This window comes from Clupea harengus, chromosome 25 (assembly GCF_900700415.2).
Source record: "Clupea harengus chromosome 25, Ch_v2.0.2, whole genome shotgun sequence".
Lineage (NCBI taxonomy): Eukaryota > Metazoa > Chordata > Actinopteri > Clupeiformes > Clupeidae > Clupea > Clupea harengus.
Genome location: NC_045176.1, coordinates 3,531,751 through 3,557,961, shown reverse-complemented (window position 1 = coordinate 3,557,961; position 26,211 = coordinate 3,531,751). Strand labels below are relative to the sequence as shown.

The 26,211-nt window shown below is 46.1% G+C and overlaps 3 protein-coding genes, 1 long non-coding RNA gene and 1 pseudogene across 6 annotated transcripts in view; 1 reads left to right on the top strand and 4 right to left on the bottom strand.

The window, feature by feature from the left end:
• LOC116219519 (protein unc-13 homolog A) overlaps positions 1-455 on the top strand; it is a 1,824-nt gene extending 1,369 nt beyond the window's left edge. Inside the window, exon 3 of the mRNA XM_031562846.1 lies at positions 1-455. This exon is cut by the window's left edge and continues 85 nt beyond it. Within this exon, the coding sequence (XP_031418706.1) occupies positions 1-207 (207 nt within the window). The 3' untranslated portion in view covers positions 208-455.
• The window catches only part of LOC122128852, a 17,110-nt gene extending 9,137 nt beyond the window's left edge, over positions 1-7,973 (bottom strand). The window contains exon 1 of the long non-coding RNA XR_006151657.1: positions 7,806-7,973. This is a non-coding gene — a long non-coding RNA (uncharacterized LOC122128852). The remainder of the gene's footprint in view (positions 1-7,805) is intronic.
• A 1,804-nt stretch (positions 7,974-9,777) lies between these two features.
• On the bottom strand, positions 9,778-14,480 carry LOC105905817 (annotated as a pseudogene).
• Positions 14,481-14,924: 444 nt separating this feature from the next.
• On the bottom strand, positions 14,925-22,435 carry LOC105905879 (methyl-CpG-binding domain protein 3-like). 2 transcript variants are annotated; one of them, XM_031562843.2, is made up of 7 exons: positions 22,240-22,435; positions 20,958-21,117; positions 20,596-20,733; positions 20,085-20,175; positions 19,222-19,399; positions 18,535-18,690; positions 14,925-17,113 (listed from the first exon to the last, which is right to left on the bottom strand). In XM_031562843.2, the coding sequence occupies exons 1-6, from the start codon at positions 22,251-22,253 to the stop codon at positions 18,540-18,542; spliced, it is 732 nt and encodes a 243-aa protein (XP_031418703.1). In that variant the 5' UTR covers positions 22,254-22,435; the 3' UTR covers positions 14,925-17,113; positions 18,535-18,539. The 2 variants fall into 2 exon arrangements, with proteins under 2 accessions (XP_031418703.1, XP_031418702.1); XM_031562842.2 differs by having other exon boundaries at positions 22,144-22,358.
• Positions 22,436-22,889: 454 nt separating this feature from the next.
• LOC105905906 (cytochrome b-c1 complex subunit 10-like) lies at positions 22,890-25,644 on the bottom strand. Of its 2 annotated transcripts, none has more exons than XM_012833964.3 (3): positions 25,476-25,644; positions 24,785-24,941; positions 22,890-23,145 (listed from the first exon to the last, which is right to left on the bottom strand). In XM_012833964.3, the coding sequence occupies exons 1-2, from the start codon at positions 25,523-25,525 to the stop codon at positions 24,821-24,823; spliced, it is 171 nt and encodes a 56-aa protein (XP_012689418.1). In that variant the 5' UTR covers positions 25,526-25,644; the 3' UTR covers positions 22,890-23,145; positions 24,785-24,820. The 2 variants fall into 2 exon arrangements, with proteins under 2 accessions (XP_012689418.1, XP_031418711.1); XM_031562851.2 differs by having other exon boundaries at positions 24,808-24,941.
• Between the last annotated feature and the right edge of the window lie 567 nt (positions 25,645-26,211).

The following is a 26,211-nucleotide window of genomic DNA, read 5'->3' as shown; positions in this document are numbered from 1 at the left end:
GTGGGGCTGAGCGTGCTGCAGCTGAGGGAGATGGCGTCGCGCGGCAGCGCCACCTGCTGGCTGCCGCTGGGCAAGCGCCTGCACATGGACGAGACGGGCCTGACCGTGCTGCGCATCCTCTCCCAGCGCAACAACGACGAGGTCGCCAAGGAGTTCGTCAAGCTCAAGTCCGACCAGCGCTCCGCAGAAGAGGGACGCGCTAGCTAAGGGCCACCGTTAATATGGCACAAGAAACCCAGCCACGCCCCTCACTCAAAGGACTGTGCAATGACCTTTGACCTTTCTTGATGCCGCCCCCGATTCCCTGAACCTCTCACCCCCGATTCCACACCATTTGGTTCTGATGAAGTCCGGGTGGGACAGGGCAAGAGGGGTCAAAAGGTCATAGCTGCTTCTGGGTACCCCTTGGGGGTGCCCCTAGCAACATCTGAGAAATATGTGCAATACACACACACACACACCAGTGGAGTATGTGCAATACAACACACACACACACACCAGTGGAGCTCAGCTCAGCTCAAGTCAGTGCACCATGAGAATGGGTTGCCATGGCAATACTTTAATCCCTGTATTTTATATTTTTGATTTTTTGATTTCCTTTAATCACAGGGCTACTACCACTATAAGTTACTGACGAACATTAATAAAGCATTAATAATGATTGAATAATACAAGCCGCACTCCAGCTATTAACATCCGCTAATAACATGTCAATACCTGGTGTGGGGCTCAGCGTGCTCTCTGGCACTGAAACGTCACTAGTGATGAGTCTCTCCTGAGCACTCGGGCACGTCACCTCCCCAGTGCTCTACCCACAGTGCCCGCCTGCTTCGGACAGCTACGGCACAAGCACATGGGCACTCTGCTCCTGCCCCGACCCTCGGACTGACCCTCGGGTTGCCTGGGCAACACTCTGAACTCTCTCCTGCCTCAAACCACCTTCTGAACAGAACCCTGGGGGGGTGGGACTTTTATTTTGACAGCAGATCTCGCACTTGGCCTTTCTGCATGTTCAGCCACTGCCTTTTCATTCTGTGTTCTCTCTCTGGTCTCTCTCTCTCTCTCTCTCTGTCTGTGTGTGTGTGTGTGTGTGTGTGTGTGTGTGTGTGTGTGTGTGTGTGTTTGTGTGTGTGTGTGTTCCCTCTGTGCTGTTCTGTTCCCTGTAGTTACTGTCCTTCATTACTGCGTCCTTTCTCACCTGCTGTTTCGCTCTCTCATGACAGACACACACACCCACACACACACACACACACACACACAAACACACACACTATATGTCTTCCTTCCTCTATCTCTCTCACACACTCACACATTCACCCTGTACATTGAGGCCGTCTGTTGTGTGTCAGCATGTTTCTATGGAGATAGCAGACCCCAAGCCCAGAGAACACGTGGATGCTTCCTCACACTTGTTTACTGCTCTTAGCTTGTGTATTGCAGTTATTTGTTTGTTTGTTTGTTTAGTTGTGTTTGTTTTTTGGTCTGTGAGCAAAGGACTGAGCGCACAGACAAACACTGATTGTGTCCAGTAAATGACACTGACACTCTAAACCCTGAAGGAGCTTCACTGGCTCAGACCCATCACGCCGTCAGGCCCATCACGGCGTCAGGACCATCGCGGCGTCAGGCCCATCACGCCGTCAGGACCATCACGCCGTCAGAAACATCACGCCGTCAGGCCCATCACGCCGTCAGAAACATCACGCCGTCAGGACCATCACGCCGTCAGGACATCACGCCGTCAGGAGGAAGAAAGTCCAAACCTGCTGCCTCAACTAAGTAACAGAATCAATCATTATGATTTAAAAGGAAGAACATGAGGGTGGATAGCACAAAGAACAAAGGATCACTGCTTAGAGAGAGAAAGAGAAAGAAGGGGCAATAGAAGAGAAAAGAAAAGAAAGAAAGAGAGAGAGTATGCGGTGATGTGCCCTGGCCTCAGGCCTGCAGTGCCACCCTCAGCCAGTCAGACTGCCTGAAGAGATGACGCCTACAGCGCCCCCCTCCAGCGCCCACAGCAACACTGCAGCCTAGAGGCAGGCCCATGCCCAGGCCACAGATGGAAACCTATAGGTGTGCATGATAGAAAGATCGCATGATCTCATAATCTGGTCAGCAATTATGTGACTCCTTGTTTGGCGATATATACAGGTTTTTGCACACAGACACAGACACACACTGATATTTCAACTAGTCCTATGCTAGCCCACCCTATGCTAGCCCACCCTATGCTAGCCCACTCTGCCTGCTGGTGTGCCGTGAAGGCTGGCTCTCTGGGTTGGGGTTGTTATGTCTCATCATCGTTTTCAACACAAGTCTTAAAGCAATACTAATCTTCTTCTTCAACTTCTCTTGGACACAGAGTCGGTGGAAAGCCCGTTTTGGAGGCTTGTAGCAAATCCTAGAGGCCCGTTTTGTTGATTGATGGGAATGTACGCTAGTGACGACTGCTTCCTGGCATTCCATGATGCTTTATAGCAATCATCCAGGATCTGGCCCTGATCCGGCCTTGATGTGGCGCAGATCCGGCTGAAGTCAGTTTGTTTGGCTGCAAGAGGACCACAAGGAAGACCATGGTGTTTGAGGTCATCCTCCTTAGGATGTCTCTTGTCAGATGCAGAAGTGGACGGCTGGCCCTCAACCACTGAAGTGTTCTGTTGAAGATGACCCTAACCTAATGTCACCTGTCCCCGTCCTTCCAATCTCCTCTTCGACACTCTTTCAAATGTTTACAGTGCAAATGTAGTAATGAAGTTAGCACAAAAAAAATCATTAAATCGAAAAAAAAACGAAGGAGAAACTCGGCGGAATTTTGAGGAATAGTGTAAATTCCTCTAACCTTGGTAGTCATAGTTAACTGCTGAGTCCTTTCTAGAATGACTCTTGACTCTAGAATGTCTTGTCTTGACAGATTGGAACCGTTAACTCAGCTGGAGGCAGGTGACCCTAGGCCAGACTCGGGCCTGATCCGGGCCTCATGCGCTCCAGAGCACACTGCCCTCCTGGAGCACCACAAATATACACACACACACAAAAACACACACACACACACACACACACACACACACCACCTACGCAAATATACACCGGCACCGAAACGTCACGTCCTGCAGAGTAGCGTAGGCCTTCATGTTGAGAAGTCTTGAAAACGGTCACAGTAAAGTTCCCTTGCTTTAACTTGGAGACAGTATCCTAGCACCCCCACACACACACTGCACAGCGCTCAAGCACAAAATGGGCATTGACAACACATACATGCATGCATGCACGCAGAAACGAAACGTCACCATGACAACCCAGCGATGCCCACCTTTGTGAATAGACCTAAGTGCATGATGGGGACGACCAGTACAGTACCAGCACGTCTCTGTGATGTTACCTGCCAATAATGAATGATTGCTTGGTCTCTCTTTCTCCTCTTTGAGTTCCAGTCCTGCACCTGTGTGACATTCCCCAGCTTGTGACTTTCACGTTCGGCGTTCTTTCTGAATGGAGCGTGGATAGAAGTTTGCATGAGAGATACTTTTTTATACCGAGGATGTTTCTAAGTTTTTTAATTCTCATTATGATTATTCCTATCACGGAATGAGGATGGGTGTCCGCTGCATTGCTTCCTATTAATACTAAAAAAAATAAAAACATCTGAACCCAACACGCCGGGCGGGCTGCTCCGTCAGAATCCCTGATTTTTAGCATCTGTTTGTGCTCATATTTAATCTCATTCACACCTCATTCTATTACTATGTTTATGCTCATATTTAATCTCGCTCACACCTCATTCTTAGCATCTCTGTTCATGCTCATATTTAATCTCGCTCACACCTCTTTGCATTCCTCTGACCATGAAGAAAAGACAGTGATTCCTGAAACCCTGAAACGGGATCCATAGAATTCACAGGAAGTCCTGTTGCTCCCTGTCTTTTTAGTTTCTCATTTTTGACCACAAAAACTACGTACTACACCTTTAAGAGCTCTGTGAGACCAGCCAAAACAGGAGAATGGGTGTGAAAAACAGGTAAACGTCTATTTGACCTGAACTTGAGGATACGAAGCCTAATATCAGGGAGGGATTCCTGCTAAAGGAGGGAAATATGAATTAAATTCGTTTTTTATTTCTATAGCGCCAAAAAATACAATTGTCTCAAGGCGCTTTACAGAGCCCAGTTCCTGGAGCCCCTTAGAGCAAGCACAATGGTGACAGGGGCAAGGAAAACTCCCCGTTAATCAGGAAGAGTTCATAATATGAATGTAATGCTCTTCACAATGACTGTGGTTAGATACCGACAACAGTGTTGTACACAAACATGAAAAATACACACCAGACTGACGCAATATTCAAAAACACTTTTATTTTGTCTGAAAATATGCGATAGTACATAAAAACAACAGTCTTATGTATGAAATTGGGTAGGGTGTGGGAAGGGGGGTAAAATAGGCCTTGAAAATATTCCAAAAATTATTAGAGTAACCTTACATGTAAAAAGTATCATCCCAAAAATAGCAAGCACGTGTGAGACTCTTCATCTCCTTCTCCTCCGAAGGCAAAACATGACCAATCCAAAATAAATAGGCTACCACAAAATGGATGATGCACACACATCTGCTAACTCCAAGAATGGCTCCAAAGATATGAGAAATGTGTAAATCTACATTGAGCAATTCAAATATGTTTTAAAGAATGACTGCAGGCCATATGGACCGGGTCTGCGTATGAACGCGTGTGGTTTCAAGGCCAAACAAAACGACCAGGAAGATCAGTACGTGTAAATGATTCGCACTGACCTTTGACCTTTCAACAAGACAGCGGAGGAAACCAGATCAAATCAAAACGAATAAGACTACAGTTTCTGTTTTGGTAACAATTGAGACTTTTTTGCATCTAAGAAAGAAAACAATTCAAAGAAAAACTTAGCATAAAATTGATCAAACTAATTATGAAATAAAAAGGGAAATATATTTGGAAAAGAACATGTATCCAAAACACAAATATTTCACACATTGATGTCATTTCTGTAGCTCCTTAAAGTATTGAATAAAAAAAAAAGTGAATTTTGAACGTCTGAAACAATACGATTTTCATCCTTGTGAATATGCATTGAAAAATGTAATTATTCAGTTTAATTCCTCAAAATCTTCTCCCCTGAAAAAGGAACTTGTACCAGCATACACATCACGTGAGGACATACGGGAAAAGGGCAGGACACTCCCCGCAGCGCCCACTTCCAACAACCTTTAGCCTCCCTCTTGAGGTAACAGCGGGAACTACATCACTGACGCTTCCCATGTATCCAGATATTACAGCACAGACTGCAGCAAAGAAGATTCACAGCAGTTACTTTCCCCGTCTCTCTCTAGTCTTTTGTTTTGGTTGAGGGACAGCCTTCAGTTACACTCAAAAAAAATAAAAAAATACTACAGGAAAGCATTGTCTCCCAAACCTATTGATCACTTAAGGCCAAAATACTTCTGTATGTGTACCTGACTTGGCTAGTGGCAAGAAACATCCGTTGTTTTTGTGGCTTTACAATTTTTGCCTGTAGTTTAAACATATGAAAAAAGTAAAACTAGAATAAAACTGGGGATAGGGAGTGCTGTTATCGTGTATATTAAAATTCCTTTTAAACTCCTGTGTTACATCTTGATTTGTAATCTACTAATGGTCGGAAGTAGGGTATTTGATAGGGTCATCTTACTGGTAATAGATTTTGGTCGGCAATCACATTAGTTTATCTCCCCTTCTTCTTCCTAGAGGGAAAATAATTTAAAGATATATTATGTGCAAAAAATTAATAATAATAATTAAATATACATATACTTTAAATATATCCCCAAACATAATACTCTACTCTCCATGTCAGAAAATGTAAAAATGATATCATGGTACATAATAAAGTTAAAAAAAAAAAGCAGAACAACTCTTCCCATACAAGACATTCATATATCAATGAAGAAGTGGAAACTAAGAGGAAGTTTGAAAAAAAAAAAAAAAAAAAAAAATGTCTTTAGTGGAAAACTGAGGACGTACTGTTTCTTCGTGTGGTTCTGAGGGATAAGAACCCCACTTGTATATTTCCAGAGGCGGAAGAGAGGGGAACACTGCACTGAACTCCCGGTGCACCGGTTCCCCCGTCTCATGGCCTTCTAAGTACCCTGTACATGCGCTTGGACGCTCCGCCTCCAAACAACACAATTCTAGAAACACCTGTCAGAGATGGCCTCTGATTCCAACATCAATATCTTCACATAGCAGGAGTTCCCGGACGCGCTTAAGAGCTATCCGGGATACTGCGGAGTGCGTGTGTGTGTGTGTGCTCAACAATATGACTTGCTCACTCACACCTCACACACACACCCCCACCTGTACCTTTTCTACAAATGTGTTCCCAGTGGGCCGAACACAAAAGGATGTAAGCGCTGAGATTAAATGGACCCACGACAACAGGAGGGTATCGCTTGGCATTACAAAAAAAGTAAACAAAAATTTAAAAAAGTAAATAAAACAAACTAGATTTTATTAAAGAAGCATAAAAATAAAACTCTTAATACATTTCTCATAAACCGTTGAGGCAGCGCACACCAGGAGGCCCTGTGTACATCACTGTTCCCGGCTTGGCGCTTTTAAAAAGGTCCATAAAACTTTCAAATAAAATAGATTTCAATTTTAAATTTTTTTCATCAATAATTTATCTCCATTTTTGTTATAAAATGCCTATATGTTATACACAGGAAAACAACAGAACTATGGAAAATAAAGGACTAAGGTTGAAGTAATAAAATGGTCACATTATATAGAGAGGAGAGGGTTATGGGTCCAGGAATCAATGAAAAATAAAAATATGTAAAAAGTTTTGTCTTTTTTTTCCTCTTTAAAGTAGTTCTCACTTTTTTTTGTAGAAAAAGTATTCGTTAACGCGGGTGGCTTTCAAGACATGCAGAAAGATCACTGACAAAGAATGGTACACTTTTTTAAAAACTACACTTTCAAGCGTCGTTCACTTCTTAAGCTTGGTAAGGTTAGAGAGACCAACAACAAAATAAACAACAGCACAAAATTAAGTCCCATGATTGATTAAGGGCAGACCTTTGACCCACCACACACACACACACACACACACACACACACGAGCACACAACACACACTCACACACACCACACACAGTCTCTCACTCATTCAACACTTCAAGCCTGAACCTTATTACTGAAACGACTTTTGGTTTCGCATAAAGTAAAATTAAAGACAAAAGAAAAAAAAAAAAAGAAAGAAGAGGCAGGAAAGCAAGTCAGAGAGGCAGAAGATGGCGTCACTGCACTTTTGTAACCATTAGGGGGCACCCTTTACCCCAGTAACATAAAAACCCTTTCATAACCCCTCCCCCCAAAAACTTTCATATCAGGAGAAACAGAGGGCTCCCAAACCACTACACTCACATGGAGACGGCCGATGGTAGGCCAGGCCAGGCCAGGGGACTGGCGCTCAGAGATGACATCACAACCCCCCATCCTGAAGAGACATTGCAGACAGCCAGCAACTGAGCATGCCCAGAACTTTCACAGGCTTGGCTGCAGCGGAAGCCCTCCGACGACCCAGATTACACGCAGCTGGCCCAAGCGTGGGCCGCGTCCGGAGTCCAGGAGTCAGGGAACCCAATCTGCATGGCAACCAAGCAACCCATCAGCCAGCCTCCGGTTCAGTGCCCACCTGAAGCCCCAGCGTAGAGGTCCAACACACTACAACACAACACACTACACTACACTACACTACACACACACAGGGACCAGGAGGGGACACACACACACACACACACCTGGAAGCCCTGCGTGACCTAGCTGCCATATTAACTGGGTGTGAGCGCGTGCATGTGTGTGTTAGTGTATGTATGTATGTCATATAGTCACCATTGATCGGCTTGAGCCTGAAATATAGAACCTGGGAAGCCCTTTTTGATAAAGCATGTCTCTGTGTGTGTGTGTGTGTGTCTCTGTGTGTGTGTGTGTGTGTGTGTGTGTGTGTGGTGTGTGTGTGTGTGTGTGTGTGTGTGTGTGTGTGAGAGAGAGAGTGTGTAACTCATGGCTTGTCATTGTCATTGAGTAGAAACAAGTCAAACGACATCACTTCCTACTACACAGAAGCGCTCATTGGGATGCACGTGGGACCCCCACACACACACACACACACACACACACACACACACACACACACACACACACACACACACACACACACACACACGGAGCTCCGAGGCCCATGCGGACAGCTAAAGGAACCACCACATGAGAAAGGGGGGGGGGGGGGGGGGGGCAAAGCGCTTTAGTGGAGGGGGCGGAAGACTGAGGCTCCTCTCAAGCCTGGCACACGTCTACGGACTCGTGTGGAGAGGACATCGGTAATAGCAGTCGCAATAATAATAATAATACAAATAATAATAGTCAACGATGATTATAACTAGAATAGGAAATTGGATGGGAAGGACAGCAAGTGTGTGTCAGCCAGAGTAGAGTAGAGCAGTCGCACCCAAAGCAGTCGGAGAAGAGAACAACACTACTCTCCCTCTCACTCAGGACCCGAGTCGCTAGCCGCAAGGAGTCACCCATCCCCAGACTCGACTTCCACGACCACGACCAACTGACCCAAAACACCAGCTCAACAAGATGTTCACGGACCAGCCACACAGGGAGCGACCACAGGGTTGATCCCAGCCCGTCCTGGGTGCACACAGCTCTATTCCATCATGATGCTAGGGGTCTAGGGGCGGAATGTCTCCACGTGGGGACAAAACACAGAACAATAAGAGACAAGCAAGAGGCCTGGGGTCTCCCTCAGAGCCCTGGCCTGGATGGCGCTGTAGTGACGAGTACTAGTCTAACCTTATCCTATGTTCAAATATGTCAATCACTGCTTAGCATATCAGTTCTGTAATCACTGTAGAAATAGGCAAGAGATCTCATTCATTCTCCAGCCAGAAGAATTCAAGAGAAGAAAAAAGGGGGGAAATGGACATAGAGCTCTGCAACCATATAGTCTGACAGGCGCCCGGTGTGTGTGTGTGTGTGTGTGTGTGTGTGTGTGTGTGTGTAAGTGTAACTTATGGCCAACGCTGGCCCAAGTGGACAGAACCTTCTCCAGAGTGTCTAAGGACACCAAACACACACACACACACACACACACACACACACACTCAAGACTGCAAACCTAAGTTACCTTCGACTGAACACACACCTGTCCGTCCATTCAGAGGAGACAGAGTCAGTGTTGACTGCCTGGAGAAAAAAGAGGCCCAGACTGCACTCACACACAGACAGACACACACACACACACACACACACACACACACACACACACACACACACACACACACACACACACAGACAGACAGACAGACAGAGAGAGAGCTACAGAGACCACCATACGAAACAGAAGGAAAAGTGGAAGAGAGAAGAAAAATAAGACACTGGTGTCTTTCCCCACGAGCTCCAAAACAGGAAAAAAAAAAAAACGAAACCAAAAAAAAAACATCTTATTTGTTCAAAGCTCCATGTTGTAGGAAGAAATAGATGCATGTGCAGTCTCTGATGAAACACAGGACTCTATAATATAATAGAATCATTATTATTATCACCTTCATAGCTCTTATTACTCTTAATCATTATTATATTATCCTTATTCAATCAGTATAGTGTCATATCTAATGTGGTAGTCAGAGTCTGCCAGCATGGCAGGAGGGGTGTGGCCAACACCTGCAGCCACAGAACCAGTCTGTCACTGGAGTCACAACTTCTAGAAAGTTCTTGAGCAGGAAGATTCTGGTTTCCAATGGTTTGTTTGTTTGTTTGTTTGTTTGTTGTTGTTGTTTGTGTGTGTGTTTGTTTTGTCTGGTGGCTGTGGACCTTGCTGGGCCGGGGCGGGGTGGCATTAGGAGAAGATGCGGATGCACTGGGTGGCGGGCGTGTGCACTTTGGGCACTCGGGCTCCTGGGACTGGCAGATTTGCCCGGCGCAGTCCATGCAGAAGAGGTTGTGCCCGCATGGCACCAGCGCCGCCGTCACCTCGCTCTCGAAGCACACGCAGCAATCCCTGTTGCCTCCTCCGGCCACCACCAGCCCTGGGACCGGCGCGCCGCTCTTCAGCCTGGCCAGCATGACCGCCGGCAGCCCCACGCCACTGCCGCCGCCCTCCGAGTCGGTGGGGGAGCCGCCGGGCAGAGAGGAGGCCGAGCAGGAGGAGTAGCCGGTGGAGCTGGAGCCCGAGCTGGAGCTGCTCCCACCGCCGCCGCCGCTGCAGGAGAAGGAGGCGCCGCTCGTCTGCAGCCAAGCCAGGGTGCTGAGCGGGTCAGACTGGGCCCGGCGGGCCAGCGGGTGGTCCAGGAGGCTGGCCGCCTCGCTGGCACTGCCCACGGCGCAGGGCAGCGTGGGGGAGAGGCGTGGCGTCAGCACGCCCCCGCTCAGCCCGCTGCTGTTCCGTCGGAGGGGCTGTGGGTGCGCCGTCCCCCCGGAGGAAGGAGGTACTGCCTGGGCCACCGACGAGCCTCCTCCTCCTCCTCCTGCTGCCGCCGCCGTCTGCTGCTGCTGCTGCTGCTGCTGCTGCTGCTGCTTGCCGCCGTTCATGAACGGCGCCCAGATGTTGGCAGCGCTGAACTCGAAAGCCAGGTCTTCGGGTGCACCGGGGGGCCCTGCGAGGCCTGTTGGGTCGCCCCCGAACGAGAAGCCGCCGCTGCCTCCTCCTCCACTGCTGCCGGTGCTGAAGGGGCTGGTGGGACTGCCTCCCTCAGTGGGGCGCCTGGGTGGGGGGTATGCCTCCAGACCCAAAGCCCCATTGTGATAGGCCGAGGGCTTGCGTGAGGTGGTGGAGGGGAGAGGTGGGGGTGGTGGCGGGGGAGGGGGTGGGGGTCCTGATGGGGAGGGGTGGTGGTGGTTGTGGTGGTGGTTGGGGTGGTTGGCGCGGGACCAGAGGGCAGCCCCGAGGCCCCCGGCGCCCCCCAGCGCGGCCCCAAGGCCTTCCAGGCTGACGTCGGTGCCGTTGCTGTGGAAGTCGTTGTCGGCCTGCAGAGGTCCACGAAGGCGCCGGTGCGCAGCGTGATGTGCGTCTCGATCTCCTCGCGCGCCCGGTCCACGTTCTCCGGCATGCCCGTCACCTCGAACACGGGGTCCTTCTCGCGGCTCGGCGTCACGATGTAGGTGTGCGTCTGCTGCTGGATGCGCTTGATGGTGGCTCCCTTGGGCCCCACCACCAGGCCCACCACGCGGTAACGGCACCCTCACCTGGATGGTGGTCTGGCCGGGCAGGTTGGGGGGCCCGGGGAGGGGGCCTCCGGAGCCCCGGGGCCCTGCCCGCCCCGGCCTTGCAGCGGCGAGGCGCGGATCATGGAGAAGTGCTCGGCCGCCGAGATGATCTCGCGCTTGGCCATCTCCACGTCCTCTCGCCGGCCCGTCACGATGAAGACCGGCTCCTCCCCGCGCACCGGTGTCTTGATGTAGGTGTTGGTCTTGGCGCGCAGGGCCTTGATCTTACAACCTACACACACCACAAGAGAGGACAGAGAAAGAGAGGAGGAGGAGGAGAGGGATGAGGCCAAGGGGAAAAGAGAAAGGAAAGATGAAGTGATGGGAAGGAAAACAAGAAAAGAATAGAAGAGGGGAAAAAAAAGGAAAGAAGCCACGTTATTTATTTATTAATCATCTCATCTTTGCGCAAATGACCACTTTAATATTCTAATGCATGTGTTATCAGTGCACACGGGGTGTCAGCGGCAGGCCGGAGTGCAGCATCTCGCCCGGGAGACTGGCTGGGCGGTGTCATGTGGCATATTAAAGAGGGCGCATATGAAAACAGACTTACATAACCGGGACGGGAGGGGGGGGACTAACGGCATATTCGCAGTAGACGCCGCCTTAACCACAAGCGGTCATAGAATGACAATTACCGTTCATCCCCGCACCCCCCAACAACATCGTATAATATTCTGTACTACATTTTTTTTAAACTGTGTTTTTATTTTGTCGGGGACAGTTAACGACACACTACATCGCTGCCCCGGTTGTAGATGCTGTCCCTTTAAGAGGGGACGACGGACTAGACGCAGCCTATGATGTGCGCCGTGTGTGATGTCATTATGGGAGGCAGAAAGCATGGCTCTTTCAAACAAAGAGAACAATGCCATTTCCACAGCCAGGCGCGCCAAACACCCTCAACACAGGTCGATATCTGCGGGGAGATATGTGCGGGCTTTGTCTGGGAGAAAGCTGGACAACCGGGAGGTGTTCGTTCAGACGCCCGAACAGGCCAGCGCAAACACCGCCCCGGCGCTGAGGCAATGCGGCCCTCACTTGTCCGCATCTCTCTAGTGCACGGCAGACAATAACAACAAAATCATCCAAAATAAAACTTTGAACTTGAGCGACTGGACATGCGACGATTACCCGCGGGCACCACAACAACGGCCAGAGCCAAATGTGGCGTGAAAAGAAATCGGTCGATACATTTCTTTTGTTTGGAGCAGGGTGCTAGACAAGTCCAGACTCCCGACAAGCTGCTGCTTTGTCCGACCCTACCGCCCCCCTCCCAACTACCCCTCCCCTCGCGCTCCCAAGCACCCACAGCTAGCTAGCTCGACAACTGCTGCGGCCAACCAACACACTTTCATCAGTAATGTTTAACACCGCAAATCACCCGCTAACGACCGTCTTCCCAAACACGTCAAATGAGCACACGAGCATTGGTGTTGCGTCCCGCAGTAAACATCACTACTTGCTAACGTCACCTCAAAGGACTCTATCTAGCTAGACACTTAAGGCCACGATGCCAAAACTTCCGAACAAGGCAAACAAAGGACGGTGCTCACTTTCGAATAGGTGATCAATGCAAGCTGCACGAATTCAAGTGACAGATGTTGTGAAACAAGGTTATGCAAGAAAAGCATAAGAAAACTCAAAAAGCAGTTACATACCTTGTCTCCCAACTATTTCTGCGACGTGTTCCGAACTGGGCACAGGTACACATTCAGTCATGTTGACGCTCCTCTTTCGGCTCAGCACGGAGCTTTGTTCCCCGAGAATGGGATGGGAGTGCGGGGCGGCCATGTGGTAGCCACCCGTGCCATAGTACTCCGGGGAAGGAGAGCAGGACGTCGGGGACTCTCGAGAGCCACCCGGGTGTTCCCAGCATCTGTAGGTCCACATAGCCGCCTCCTACGGCCGTTACACATCTCTCCCACCGAGCCCGAAGTGCCGTCTAGAGTGTCCACCAGCCCTCCATTGCGATCGACCTTCTCCATGGCCATGAGCGACAGCTGGTCGAGGGCATAGCGGAGAGCCTCCTGATGGTCCTCGTCCCGTGACTCTAGGTCGGTCTCCCTCGATAAAGTGACCCCGTTCTGCGGACTGCTCACTACCATTTCGTGATCCATGATGTCGGGGTGGAACAGGGGGCTAGGCATAGTCCCCGTATTTGTGCATCAGACTCCAGGAGATGAGTTTAAGTATCAGTTCTTTCTAGTGAATAAACAACAACGGGTTAGGTGTTGTCCGCAAAAAAGTGAACAAATATCAAAATAAACTAAGTTAGTTGTTTGGCAGGTTGTCTCAATAGATACACAAGTAAGATATGCTGTTGAAGCAGCGTCTTCTTCACTGTCTCTTCTTTGGGTCCCTCCTCTCTCTCTCCTTGCTTTGTCTGTTGTTTCTTTCTTTCGACTGCTGATTGTTGGTGTGGGGCTAGTTTAGTTGTAATGTATAGAATTGCCACATGATAACAATTATTCTGAAAGTCTCCCCAATTACAATACACTAGAAATGTCAATATTTAATTGTCAGCTATGTTATATGTTTAGTACAAAGTCCCGTTCAGAACTAACCGTTTAGTCAATTGGAAACAGTAATTTGTTGTTAGCCAACTAGCTAACATTACATGGTTAGTCACGTTGTCGCCGCCTTTGTTTGTGGATAACAGCTAGCCCAGCTAACGTTAGTCATTGTCGAGCAAAATAATAAACAAACACAGTACTGGAGTTAAACAGTATGTACTTGAAATGACACAAAAACTTTGACTTACTTTGTCTCTGGGCCACCTCCCGTATTTTATCTTGCTCCTTTCTTCTGATTCTGAAGGAATGATGAGTGGCAAGCAGTTGGCTAACGCTAGCAGGTTTGCTAATTTGGGGGCGTTGGAGAAATGATTTTAAAAGCATATGAGGAGGGACAGGGTTCAGTTCGTGCTGAAATCGGATGTTTTATCTTCCCATCACTCAATAAACTGTTCCGGGGACTTTCTTCACATTTCCATGCAGATGTGTCCCGAAAAACAAGAAGTGTGTCTCGCCTCTTTCTCCTATTCCCTGATCCGCCGCCTTTGTCTCGCCAGGCGCACGCCGCTCTGCTGCCCGTCTCTCGCACACAGCACTGACGTCACCCGCGACACAACAATGGGTTCAAAGGCCACGCATCCTAACGAACACGCTGGCGCTTGCAAATAAGCAACAGACACTTTTATTTACGGGTTAATATTTTATCCGATTTTTTTTTTTGCTCATCACTGCTTTAACTTCTACACACCTTCGATGTTGTGAGCATGTGGCGTAGGGTCCAACTCACACGCGAGTCATTCTCCTTCAGCGGTTGGATATTGCGTTGGGGTAATATCAAGGCATCAGCGAGGATGAGCTGGGTGTGTTCTCATACACAAACAAAAATCTGTCCCAGTCATACAGCTTGCTTCATATATAGACGAGTATCATTTCAGTTCTACATTAGCAACGCAGAAACGTCACATAATGCCTCAAAATTCGCAAATCATTTGTCTGCTGTTTATCATTTTTTATGAACACGATTGTACATGGAAAAAAAAGAATTCTTTGTCAGACAGATGAAATGCTTCTTCTTTAAGTGGCATTTCTACTGACTGCACTATATCAAACACACAGTAGACTCAAAGATGTTTTCTATACTCAAATGTCTTTATTTTTTTGTCTTTACAAAACCTTGCCATGTCTCCTCTGCTAATCAAAGCTTGAGAAGGAGGTTCTGAATAACGTCTCCATACAAACACACAAAAACGGAATAGACAAGTGAAAAAGGTCTCCTCGTGGGATAATTTAGACTAGAGCACCTTTATGAAAAGTGTTATAAACACATGACATTCAGAAGCACAAACATGTCCTGACTTATTACTTAAGAAAAACAAAACAAAAAAACATTATTTTTCATTCATAACCCCTTGCAATAATAATAATCATACAAAAAAACACAATCACGGAAATCTACATTTGCCGTAAGTAGGTTGTGTATGTGATGCAAGATCCATTAACACGGCTCTTAAAGTCAGGCATGTTAAATCAGTGAAATAGCATCTGGTCTTACCATACATACACAGAACTATCCCGGTAGGATGGTCAAGAAGGAGGTAAAGAAAATGTACTTTTCTATCAGGGAGTAATTGATCACCTTGGTGTCTGATTTTCAGGGGCATTGGGTTGTTCCTAAACGTCTGTAAGGACACTACACCACAAGCCGTAAGTTACTCGAACCTAATTAGTCCAGATTGGCCAGAGAGAATACTGAACAATAGAGGACATGTCGCTTAGTAAGAAAGGGGGTCGTTACAAGGGCTACCCCCCCCCCCCCCCCCAACTACTTTAAAAATAGGGGCCATTTTTGCCCCAACTCTCACTGACACCAGACAGGTTGATGGTATCACAGGGGATCTAAGTAGACAGCAGGTCAAGCTCTCTGCCACACTACAGGAAACAGAAGAAATCAAACAGCGAAAACACTGCCTAACGTTATTGCCGTGAGGAAAATAGATTGCATTGCAACACGAAAACAAAAGGAAGAAGAGGAGAGCACTACCTACTCCGTGTGAAAACAGCTCCAGGTAACTATGGGTAACGATAGGACACCGACCACAGCTCTGGCCCTGATCAGAGGGGGACTCCAAGAATGTGGTTTATTGACTAACCCGGATAAGTTCACTCAGAGTAAGTGGTAAGCCTCCTAATGGGTTCCTTCCCCTAGCAAAACAAAGCCACAGGGCTCTTCTATTAGGAGGTTTACTATGTACACTGAGTTAACTCACCCTAGTTAGTCGCTAAACCACATACTTGGAATCTCCCACACTGGGCTCCGGAACCGGAAGCCTTCCAGAGTCGGCTACTAACCTTAAACTCCATTTTGGTCAAGGAATCTATGAAGATGACTGGTATACAGAAAAAAAAATAAAAAAAACACTTTTGACAATAAAAAAAACAACAAAAAAACAAAATAGCTAGAAAACCTACCGAGCATGGCATTTTACAAAAGGAGCGTGCAATCCCCCTCTATGGGTTCTGGGAGATGTATGCTCCTGACCTGTATGGAGCCCGGCTCTATCAAAAGAAGCTGGTCCTGTGGGAACCAACATCTGAACACAGCAAAAATATGTATCTGTTTGTATCAATACCTACTCATAAACATGAGTGTAAAATAGCCAGGCGGTGATTATGTTCATGTATAGGTCTTTGTTTTATGACAAACACTTAGCTTAGACATTTTTATACTGTTAAATATATGTTGAAGTTTTCATTAAATAATGCCAGCACTATGATCTGAGCACCCTGTTAACAGCCAGCTATGGCCTGCCTATTGAGAGCGTTAATTAACAAGTTAAATAACGACGGTGGGGAAAACAACTTGCCCTATCCAAGAAGGCCCTGTAGCGGAGTGGGAGGGCGTGTGTGTGTGTGTGTGTGTGTGTGTGTGTTTGTGTGTGTGTGTGTGACAAAGAGTGCCAGAAAGGGAGGCCATTTGTGGGAGTTAAATAAGAATTAGAACCTTAAAGCATCACATTTTTCAATTATCTATGTAGCATAAAGTAAACTGACAAAAATGGAATAAAATAAAGAGACATTTGTAGCTAAGATACATAAAATAACATAACCATTAAAAGCAACCCATGAAGAAACTCATTGGTCACTCTTCCATGTAGTCTGAGGTTGGAGTGATAAGAAGGGGAATCGGGTGAAGGAGTGCAAAGTGATATAGAAGAAGTGAAGAAGAAGAAATGTAATTCCTGATTGGCATTGGGTTGACCTGATCTGGACCAGGTCCAAGTACTGTTGACCCCGAGAGCTGCTCAATGCTGGAGACCCTGGAGAGGAGAGAAAACAAAAACAACGAATCAACTCACACCTTCACACCAATACACCCTCACAGCTAGAGTTCTACATCAGGGGGTTCACTCGCATACCTCAACATACAGGCACAGATTAATGACCTACACATATTACAGTTTATGTGTGGAGACAACATTGGGGATGTTTGACTAACCAGTGGATGAGAACCACTAGAGAATGACCCTAACCCTTCAGTGGGACTTTTAGAACCCAGCTCAGTGCCGGGTGTTGGTGGTGCTCACAGCAGACTGTAGCAGATGGAGTTTAAATGCCAAGTGAACCGGTGAGGGGTGCTCATGTCCAGCTGTGAGCAGACTTCAGAAGGACCTTGGCCTCGTATGCATTTACAATTAACAATGTTTACATTCCCAATGCCATCATTTCAGAAACTGGTCCCAAAATGTGAAATCTCATCAAAACATCTCCCTTATTGGGGGATATATATATATACATATATGTCTTTAGCAACAGTGTGTAATTGAACAAACACAAACATTAAACAAAAACCAACAATGGGTGATGGAGACAAACAAACACCATCACGCCTCAGAAACAGAGAACAGAGAATGAGCCATACCTAGCTAAACCAGTCCCAAAGGCCATGCTAACTTCCATGGTCATTTCAATTGTGGCAGAGGGTAGACCAGGAGCACTTACCTATCAGGCCCAGAGGCAGAGGGTAGACTAGACCCAGAGCACACTCACTCATCAGGCCCACGGCTCTAGAGGCGGAGGGTAGACCAGGAGCACTCACTCATCTGGCCCACGGCTGAAGCCCTGAGACCTGGGCTCATGTGCATCCCTGCATCTAATCAACTAATTAAGGCCATTGACTGCTTTAAAAGCGCTGCTGTCGGAGCCCCTGACCCGCTGTAGTGGCCTATGAATAGGTACACCGGCCGCCTCGCACATGACCGCGGGGGCTTCTAGAGGGCTGTTATCTCTATTAACAGGCTATCAACACAGACACGGCGCAAACTAAATCTATAGAACCGAAGAGCACTACACTCATCTGTAAATAAACAAAAACTATCTAACTGAAGAGCACTACACTCATCTGTAAATAAACTAAAACTATCTCACTGAAAGAGAACTACAGTCATCTGTAAATAAACAAAAACTATCTAACTGAAGATAACTACACTCATCTGTAAATAAACAAAAACTATCTAACTGAAGATAACTACACTCATCTGTAAATAAAGGTGCTGTTCTCATGAGCACTGCTGGAAGGGACAATAGTCAACTATATGACACAGCTGCCTCTACAGAACTGGAGCATATTTTCCTGCAATGGCTTCCCCCCTCACCTGGGCTATACCTCAGCTCCACTCTAAAGATGTGCCCTCTCACCTGGGCTATACCTCAGCTCCACTCTAAAGGCGTGCCCTCTCACCTGGGCTATACCTCCTCTTCATCCTCTGCGCTGTCGTCATCCTCATCCTTGAGAGCGGTCCCGCCAATGGTGGCCTCCTGGATCTGCGCAAGCATGTCGGCCATGAGGGCCTCCTCCAGCCTCTTCCTCACGCTGCACACCAGCTCCTCCTGCTTCCTGTGAGACCCCAACATCATCATCCTCATCATCATCATCGTCCACATTACCACCAATATCAATCTCATCATCAACATCATCATCAGCAACAACAACATCAATATCATCTGTTCAGAACATGACCACATCAGCATCATCAAGAACACAATTGAACAGGAACATCAGCATCATAATCAACCTATATGGAAGAGTGACGCCTGTCAATCATCGTACTAGGCTCCATCCAAACTTCATCTGTACAACAATATACAAAACTTTTACATACAACTTTAACTAAATTAGCTGAACAACTTGGAGGAGAAAAAAAAGAGTTTAAAGGTCTACATTGCTGCTCAAAAGCCCTTGGCCTCAACAGCTCCTTGCATAGCAGCCTCCATTACCAGGTCTATGTGGGGCATGAAGTCTGAAGCTCTTCTGAGTGCATCAGAGTTCACTGGCGCAGAAACTTGTTAAGATATATAAATATATACGTTATATAAGATATATAAGAAGTATAAGATATAAGTATATATCTAACTGCATTGTGTTTACCTGATGTCCTCGTCCGTCACCACGTAGGCCTTGCAGAGCGGCTGGGTGGTGTTGAGCCATACGCCGGGGTTCTTCTCCACCGCGGCAGACAGCTGGCCCGTGATGGGCGCCGAGCTGGTGTGGAGCGCACTGGCGATCGCCGACAGCAGGGTCTTATCCGCGTAGCCAGGTCCCACTCCTGCACACAGGAGAAACATGGGTATCTATGGTTAGCTTTGGACAACTGAGGTTGGTAAATGAGTAAATGTGAAACATTGTTGGTGATGCAATTAAGTAATAATAATAACAATGTTTTAATCATGTATCATGTGCTGACATAAAATCAGAATTGGCTCATATTTTCTTTGCAATCTGAAAATAATCTCTGATAAACTAAATGTGAACTCCATCCCTGGGCCAATAAGGGCCTCTGACTATAGTAAGCGCATCTCTGGGCCAATAAGGGCCTCTGACTATAGTAAGCGCATCTCTGGGCCAATAAGGGCCTCTGACTATAGTAAGCGCATCTCTGGGCCAATAAGGGCCTCTGACTATAGTAAACGCATCTCTGGGCCAATAAGGGCCTCTGACTATAAACAAATCTCTGGGCCAATAAGGGCCTCTGACTATAGTAAACGCATCTCTGGGCCAATAAGGGCCTCTGACTATAGTAAACGCATCTCTGGGCCAATAAGGGCCTCTGACTATAGTAAACGCATCTCTGTTCTCTCAGTGTTGTTCCTGCTGCAGCAACAACAATGGCCTTGGCCTTTAAATGGGTTTGGTATGCTGCTCAGCCACATGAGAGACAGGAGCCCAAGTGGTGTTGAAGTATCCCCCCAACCCCCAGCAGGGGGCGTCTCTCCTCGGCCCTCCCCACTCACCCTGCAGGCCTTTGGGCATCTCCATGTTCTTCACGAGCTCCTCAGCAATGTCGTACACATTCAGCCCACTCAGCTTCTTCTCCCAGAACAGCTGAACAGAACACAAGCACAACAGAATGGTTGATTTGAACTCCACAGCAGGCAGACAGGCAGACAGACAGACAGACAGACAGACAGACAGACAGACAGACAGACAGACAGACAGAAGGCAGACATCCCTTCCCTTATCCTCCCTTTCTCCAATCTACCGCTCTCTACCCTTTTTTCCCCCTTTCCCAGACTGGCCTCAGGTTGAGTGGAGGAGTCTCCTCCCTGCTCAGGGTTCTTCTTCTCCACTATGACCTTTGTGTCTTGACACGCTGAGCATCAACCAACACTGACATGTTTTGTTACATTCATGCTTCATTGTTGGGTATTCCTTTGTGCCAATCAGAGCATTTATCCTTGTTGACTCAAAACTTCAGTTTGCAATCAGTATATCAAAACATTTAGAGGGGGTTTTGAGCGGTACCTGTCTCGGCTGCTCAACAGCCTTTTGGGGGTCCGTCTTCACTTTGTTGCTGGGGTGATTGGTGACCTTGGTTACAGGCTGTTTGAAGATGGAGGCTGTTTGTCTGACTGGCAGTGAGGTATTCAAGTCAGGTTTGCCCTTCAGATTAAAAAAAAAAAAAGTGAGAGACTGATTTCAGGCACAAGGTCATGTAAATGAAGTTGGCTCATCATGTCAAAGATCACTCGGAAATGTTGTTAGCACACAAGTCATTTCATAAAGCAGGAGTAACCATTTTGAACATGACAACGTTGTTATATTCTTATGGTAGTTTATGGGACTCTGAAGCGACCCTAGAAGGCTTCTCCTAATGCTCCCCTTACCCGGTTCTGGTTGTTTTGGTCGTAGCGAAGCCGCTGGCGGTTCTTGTTGAGCTTGCTGAAAATCATCTTCCCCGTACGGAAGTCAAAGGAACTCAAGTCCATAGAGTTACCCAAATAACGAGCCAGCTGTGGCTTGCTGCGAAACTTCTTTCCAGTGGGACTAGTTAACAGGGGACCACAAAAGGAAAATGCATCACAAAACTGCATAAAAATACGTGGATGTAGGCTGCTGTTCCTGTCTGACTCTCTATACAGTGGACCGTTCACTTACGTATTGTGATCAATAAGGGCATGTGTATGGTTTTACAAGTAATACAGATATCACATTACATGTGTACATATGTATCAAATAACTGAGAGTTAAAGTTGATCAGTTGTAGAGGTTGCACAACTTTTTTCTTAATAACCGTTTAATAATATTTGTATAACGTAAGGCATATTTCGCATCGCAGAGTGTTGAAAATATTCATTCTGGTAACTTTCAGTAGCTTAACACCATAGCCCAACAACATGCGATGTTGACAGAGCAAAAGTTTTGTAAAACTAGCACGTTGTTTGGATTCATACTTAAAATCATGATGTATATGTTGTCTTGCGTACGGAAAGCTACGCTAGCCAGCAAGTTTGCTGTGACGGCTCGTTCGCTAGCTGGTTAGCTATCATAGCTAACACTTCTTCTACTCTCTATGGCTAACACACAAAAGAAGTGGAATGTGGACACAAGAACTTGGGGAGCCACGCGCAACTTCCTAACCACGAGGCTGCGCTTCACATAGATATGGGTTCATTTTGCCTCAGCCAAGGAGAAAACTATTTCTTTTGACATGCATTCTGGTGAGCAGCGGTAGCCCGTGTATAACTAAAGTTAGCTACCCACTTAGCTAACTTGTATCCTTATCTTTGTTATTATCTCTTCTGACACAACATGCTAGCTTGCTAATTCGCTAACTTATATCTGGCAGGCTTAGTTAAATATATTGCAAGGCAAAACAATCACTAAAAGGGGTTACGTAGTTGCACAAGTAACTTATTATTACCAACAGTATCAATTTATTTTAGAATGGTTCAATAGTTGACTTAACCCACCAGATAACCTGAGACTAGCAATATGGCTAATGGATTTGCTAACCAGGCTAAAAATGAATGCCCCCCTCTCTCCCTAGTTCAGCGGCCATCAGCAGCCTACCTAAAATAATAGACATCGCTTTTCCCCGCAGACAACCCCGACTTTCTGGTCACTTCTTCCCTTTTCCAACCATTTGGGAGAGCCGAGCACTCCCACCTTTTCCGCTCCATCGTTTCTTCGAGGTTTAGGCGCGCCGAGACGTTACAAGTACACGGAGATGAGATGTGATGTCCCACTTTAGTTACCACGCCACTGTTGTCACCTTTACGACATTCCACTCCACCCCTCCTGCGTCCAGTGTGTGTCGCTAACGAGAGGCTTCCACCGTAGACATGCTACTAGTAGCAGAGAAAATAGGCCGCTTTCTGCGGCATGTCCCTGATGCAGATTCACAATTTAAAAGATTGCACTTAAATTAAGTTTTTCCTCGATATTCATGTCTATGTTTATAGCCATTGAAATGGTAATTTAACCGCAATGCACTCGCCCATGATCATATTTTACCAGCAAACAAACACAGTGATGTGTTACTGTTAAATGTATATGAGAGGAACAAAATGTCAGTTACTTTTTTTTTAATCTTTAATTAGAAGAACCAAAGCATCAAGTTCATTCGTGAGCTTATGGAGGGTGGATGTAAGAAGTGAAAGTGTCCAAAACCTATTCACACAGAGCCCAAAGTCACTTATAAACTAACTCTGACGACAGCATCTTTCTCCCTGCTGTTTACCAGCTAAAATCTCTATTGTAAGGACAGTTGGTGGTTACAGAACAAAGCGATAACAGCCATTATCTTGAACAGAAACTGGTCAGAAATGTACATTATTTAATAGATCAGAAGAATAGGAACGTGCCACGAGTACACTTCCACCTCAAGAATCACAACCGCACAGTTAGATGTCTGGCAAACAAAAGAAAGACATACAAAACAGATTTATAAATATTATATTGATCAATTGGGTGTGGCATGAGTCATGACAGGTGGTCTGTTCCATCTCCTCTCCTGAAGAGGGGGGTCCCGGTAACCCCCTGCAATGGTGATGTTCTCCAAAGAGGCCCGGCCTGAAAATGGATGAGAACAGAGTCTTAGTCAGAGAATAGAGAACCGAGAACACCCTAATAGCACCCAGCTATGAAACAAGACAGCGTTTCCCAAGTGCATATGAACAACTACTGTTGTTAAATGATAGACAAAGAGAATTAAAAATGACGGTCTGTCGGTCACCATGGTGGTTGCTCTACAAACGCTTGTGGGGAAACATACCGCACCTCAGATCAGAACCCAGAACCACAGCACCATGTCACGGAGCAGATATTTTACACTAATATTATGGTTGGTGACAATGGAGACACGTCACACACGGTCTGATGGGCCTTTAAACACATCAGATGGTCTGCCATTGCCAATGCCAATGATGCTAATGGCACAAATAGGTGCTCCAAATAGACGCCAATGATGGTTGATCTGAAATTGATGTCATTTTATGAGTATACAGACTTGTTTTATTGAGCTCGGATAAAAGATCATTCTATGTCTCTGCCATGCAACTTCACCATCACACAATATAGACTTCGCTTGGGGCATGCTGGGTGTCAGGGGATACCATGAGCAGGCACTTAAAGACTACTAGGTCAAATGAGAAATCTCTTTAAGTAGGATAGGGTATACAAGATGCAATCATAATCTACATTAGGACTAGTCTATGGCAGAAGTGATCAACTAAAAGCAGGGGAAACAACCCCCCCTGCAGTTCATATGTATGCATGGCAAGAAAGACACAACTGTCTTTTAACTTAGTATTTGGCTATCAACAGCAGTACCACTGACTTCACTACCTAGGCTTATTTCCACATAGGAGTATACTAGTTTTTGTTATTAATCTACCAGGATGTAGACCATTGTTTATAAAGTGTACACATGAATGCATCCTCAAAAGCTGAATGCGACAATTCGGTTTGCCAGAGCGTCTAGTCTATGGGTCAACACACGAGGTGTTCTTTACACAATTGATTCCCCACAAGCCACACCTAGCGTACTTGGGTGATTGCGTTACTTTGAGTTGTTGATTGGTAGGTCCCTACTCTTCCCTAGAGATAGTAGAGAAAGTGTGCATGTCAGTGAAAAATAATAACTGTGTGAAATCCAATCTCAAAATTGGTCACCACCAAATATGCCATGTTGTGTGACATTTTATATTTCTATCAGTAGGTCACTTCAGTGGAAGGTTGGCAGCTCACTGGCAACTGGTCAGGTCAAGGTACAATGCACAGCAGATTTTATACTTACAGTTGAAAGTCTGACTTAGTCGACTATAATACGAGTAAACAGAATATCAAAGAGCAGTGTCGGTAGTAGTAATATTAATATTTAGAACATAGCAATTAGTAAACAGTATTTGAGTACGGCGTAGACCAATTTCCTGTTTCAGATCGTGTGAATACCCTGACTTTGATAGATTATGCTGTGTTGTAGCATTGTGGGGAAAAGATAGATGACTGACACCAACATAAGGAAACAGTATATATGATAGTGTTCCAGGCTCAAACCAGACAAAATCTGAAAACATGTAACAGCCAAAGATGAGCGATTTGAGGTCATAGTGGAACACCAGAACTGCATGGACTTGGCATTTACTCCCCGAACCCCTCGTGAAGCCCTGGTTAGGGCTCTACTTGTTCTCTAATAACGGAGGATACCCACACATTCAGACTCCTCAACAACACCTGCGGAGATGGTCTACTCGTCTTTCTTGAATTTTCCGTTGACGTAGGGCACGTAGTCCAGGAACAACCTCCAATCTGTGAAGTGTACGAGCGCAACTCCACCAACACCTCCCCACACTGCCAATGTTGGGATCCTGGATGCGAGAAGGAACAGATGTCAAAATGCCATTACTGACCAATCAAATCTTACTCCCTCCACTTGTGGAATCTAGTAGTGTTCATTATAGCATAAACTGCCCATTATTACATTATTTGAAACGAAATTCAAAAATATATAAAAGGTAAATTAACCTGCTTAAAGCTATGCTCAGAATTGCAAACAACATCGCTAGCGTTAGCTTCTTCAATGTCAATTTGCTACTGGTTATTTACAGTAGCCAAAAAGCGTAAGGCAATACCTAATTTCACAATACATTTAGTACTGAGTAAACTTTTGGACTTACTAACTACTATGCCAGGTCTGCGACCTTCCTTCCGTAACAGTTAGCAATGCAAGATGGCTAGAGAAAGTTAGCTATCCTAGCATAGTTCAGAGACGTAACAAGACTTTAACGTGCCTGCTAAGCTAATGTTAGCTAGGTCGTAACAAGGGCATAGCCTTTGAAATCTGGTTATAAAACCGACGTGAAAACAGAGCACTAGATATGTTTTATTTTTCAACATCTTACCACGTCTTAGCGATCGCGATGTACTTCTCTCCAATTAATTTGGCGATCATGTTGGCGCTTTACCTGTGACCCACTGCGTTAGCTGAGTACCGTTCAATACTAAATACTAAGGTTCTAAAATGCGAAGTGTTCGTGAAATCAACGGCAACGCCACAGTCACCGGAAGTAGAGGATGACAACACAACTACATCACTCGGCTATTTCCTAGGTTTACCGTGTCAAGTGACTTAAATTCACTTAATTTGAAGTTATTCGCGCGAATACCATTTTTCATGCCGTTGGTATATGACATATATAATTTAAATTGTTTAATTCACCACCACACCTGAAAGAACGATACACAAATAATTCCGAAAATCTATGGACGGATTTGACAGAAATCTACGTTTCAAACTTCGGCCCGATGTACGGACTTTTGCTCTCGAAGGCAAAGTAATGCATAGGCCTGCCTTCCTATACATTTTATTACGTAGCGAGTCGACATGGTGCTTCGTTAAAAGTAATAGTACAATATTCTTGCCCAGAATCGATCATGTGTGAAGGCGAGTCTTTATTTGAATAATTACTGACCTTCATTTGAATAATGACCAATAAGGCTTGTTTAGCCCACGCCTTAACTGCAGTTAACTACAATGCTATCATACATATTAAACGTAAACACAGCAAGCGATAGTTATTCATCGAATAACTAACATGCACATATCTTTGGATCTTTAAGTAATCTGACTAGAACGTG

Excerpts from the sequence above, each read along its gene's own strand:
- LOC105905879 (XM_031562842.2), bottom strand. The coding sequence starts at position 22,253 with ATGGAGCGGAAAAGGTGGGAGTGCTCGGCTCTCCCAAATGGTTGGAAA. Across the intron at positions 21,118-22,143 it reads AGCGATGTCTATTATTTTAG|TCCCACTGGAAAGAAGTTTC; the intron begins GTAGGCTGCTGA and ends CCTGTTAACTAG. Across the intron at positions 18,691-19,221 it reads GTGACGGACGAGGACATCAG|GAAGCAGGAGGAGCTGGTGT; the intron begins GTAAACACAATG and ends GGGGTCTCACAG.
- LOC105905906 (XM_012833964.3), bottom strand. The coding sequence starts at position 25,525 with ATGATCGCCAAATTAATTGGAGAGAAGTACATCGCGATCGCTAAGACG. Across the intron at positions 24,942-25,475 it reads ATCGCGATCGCTAAGACGTG|GATCCCAACATTGGCAGTGT; the intron begins GTAAGATGTTGA and ends TCTCGCATCCAG.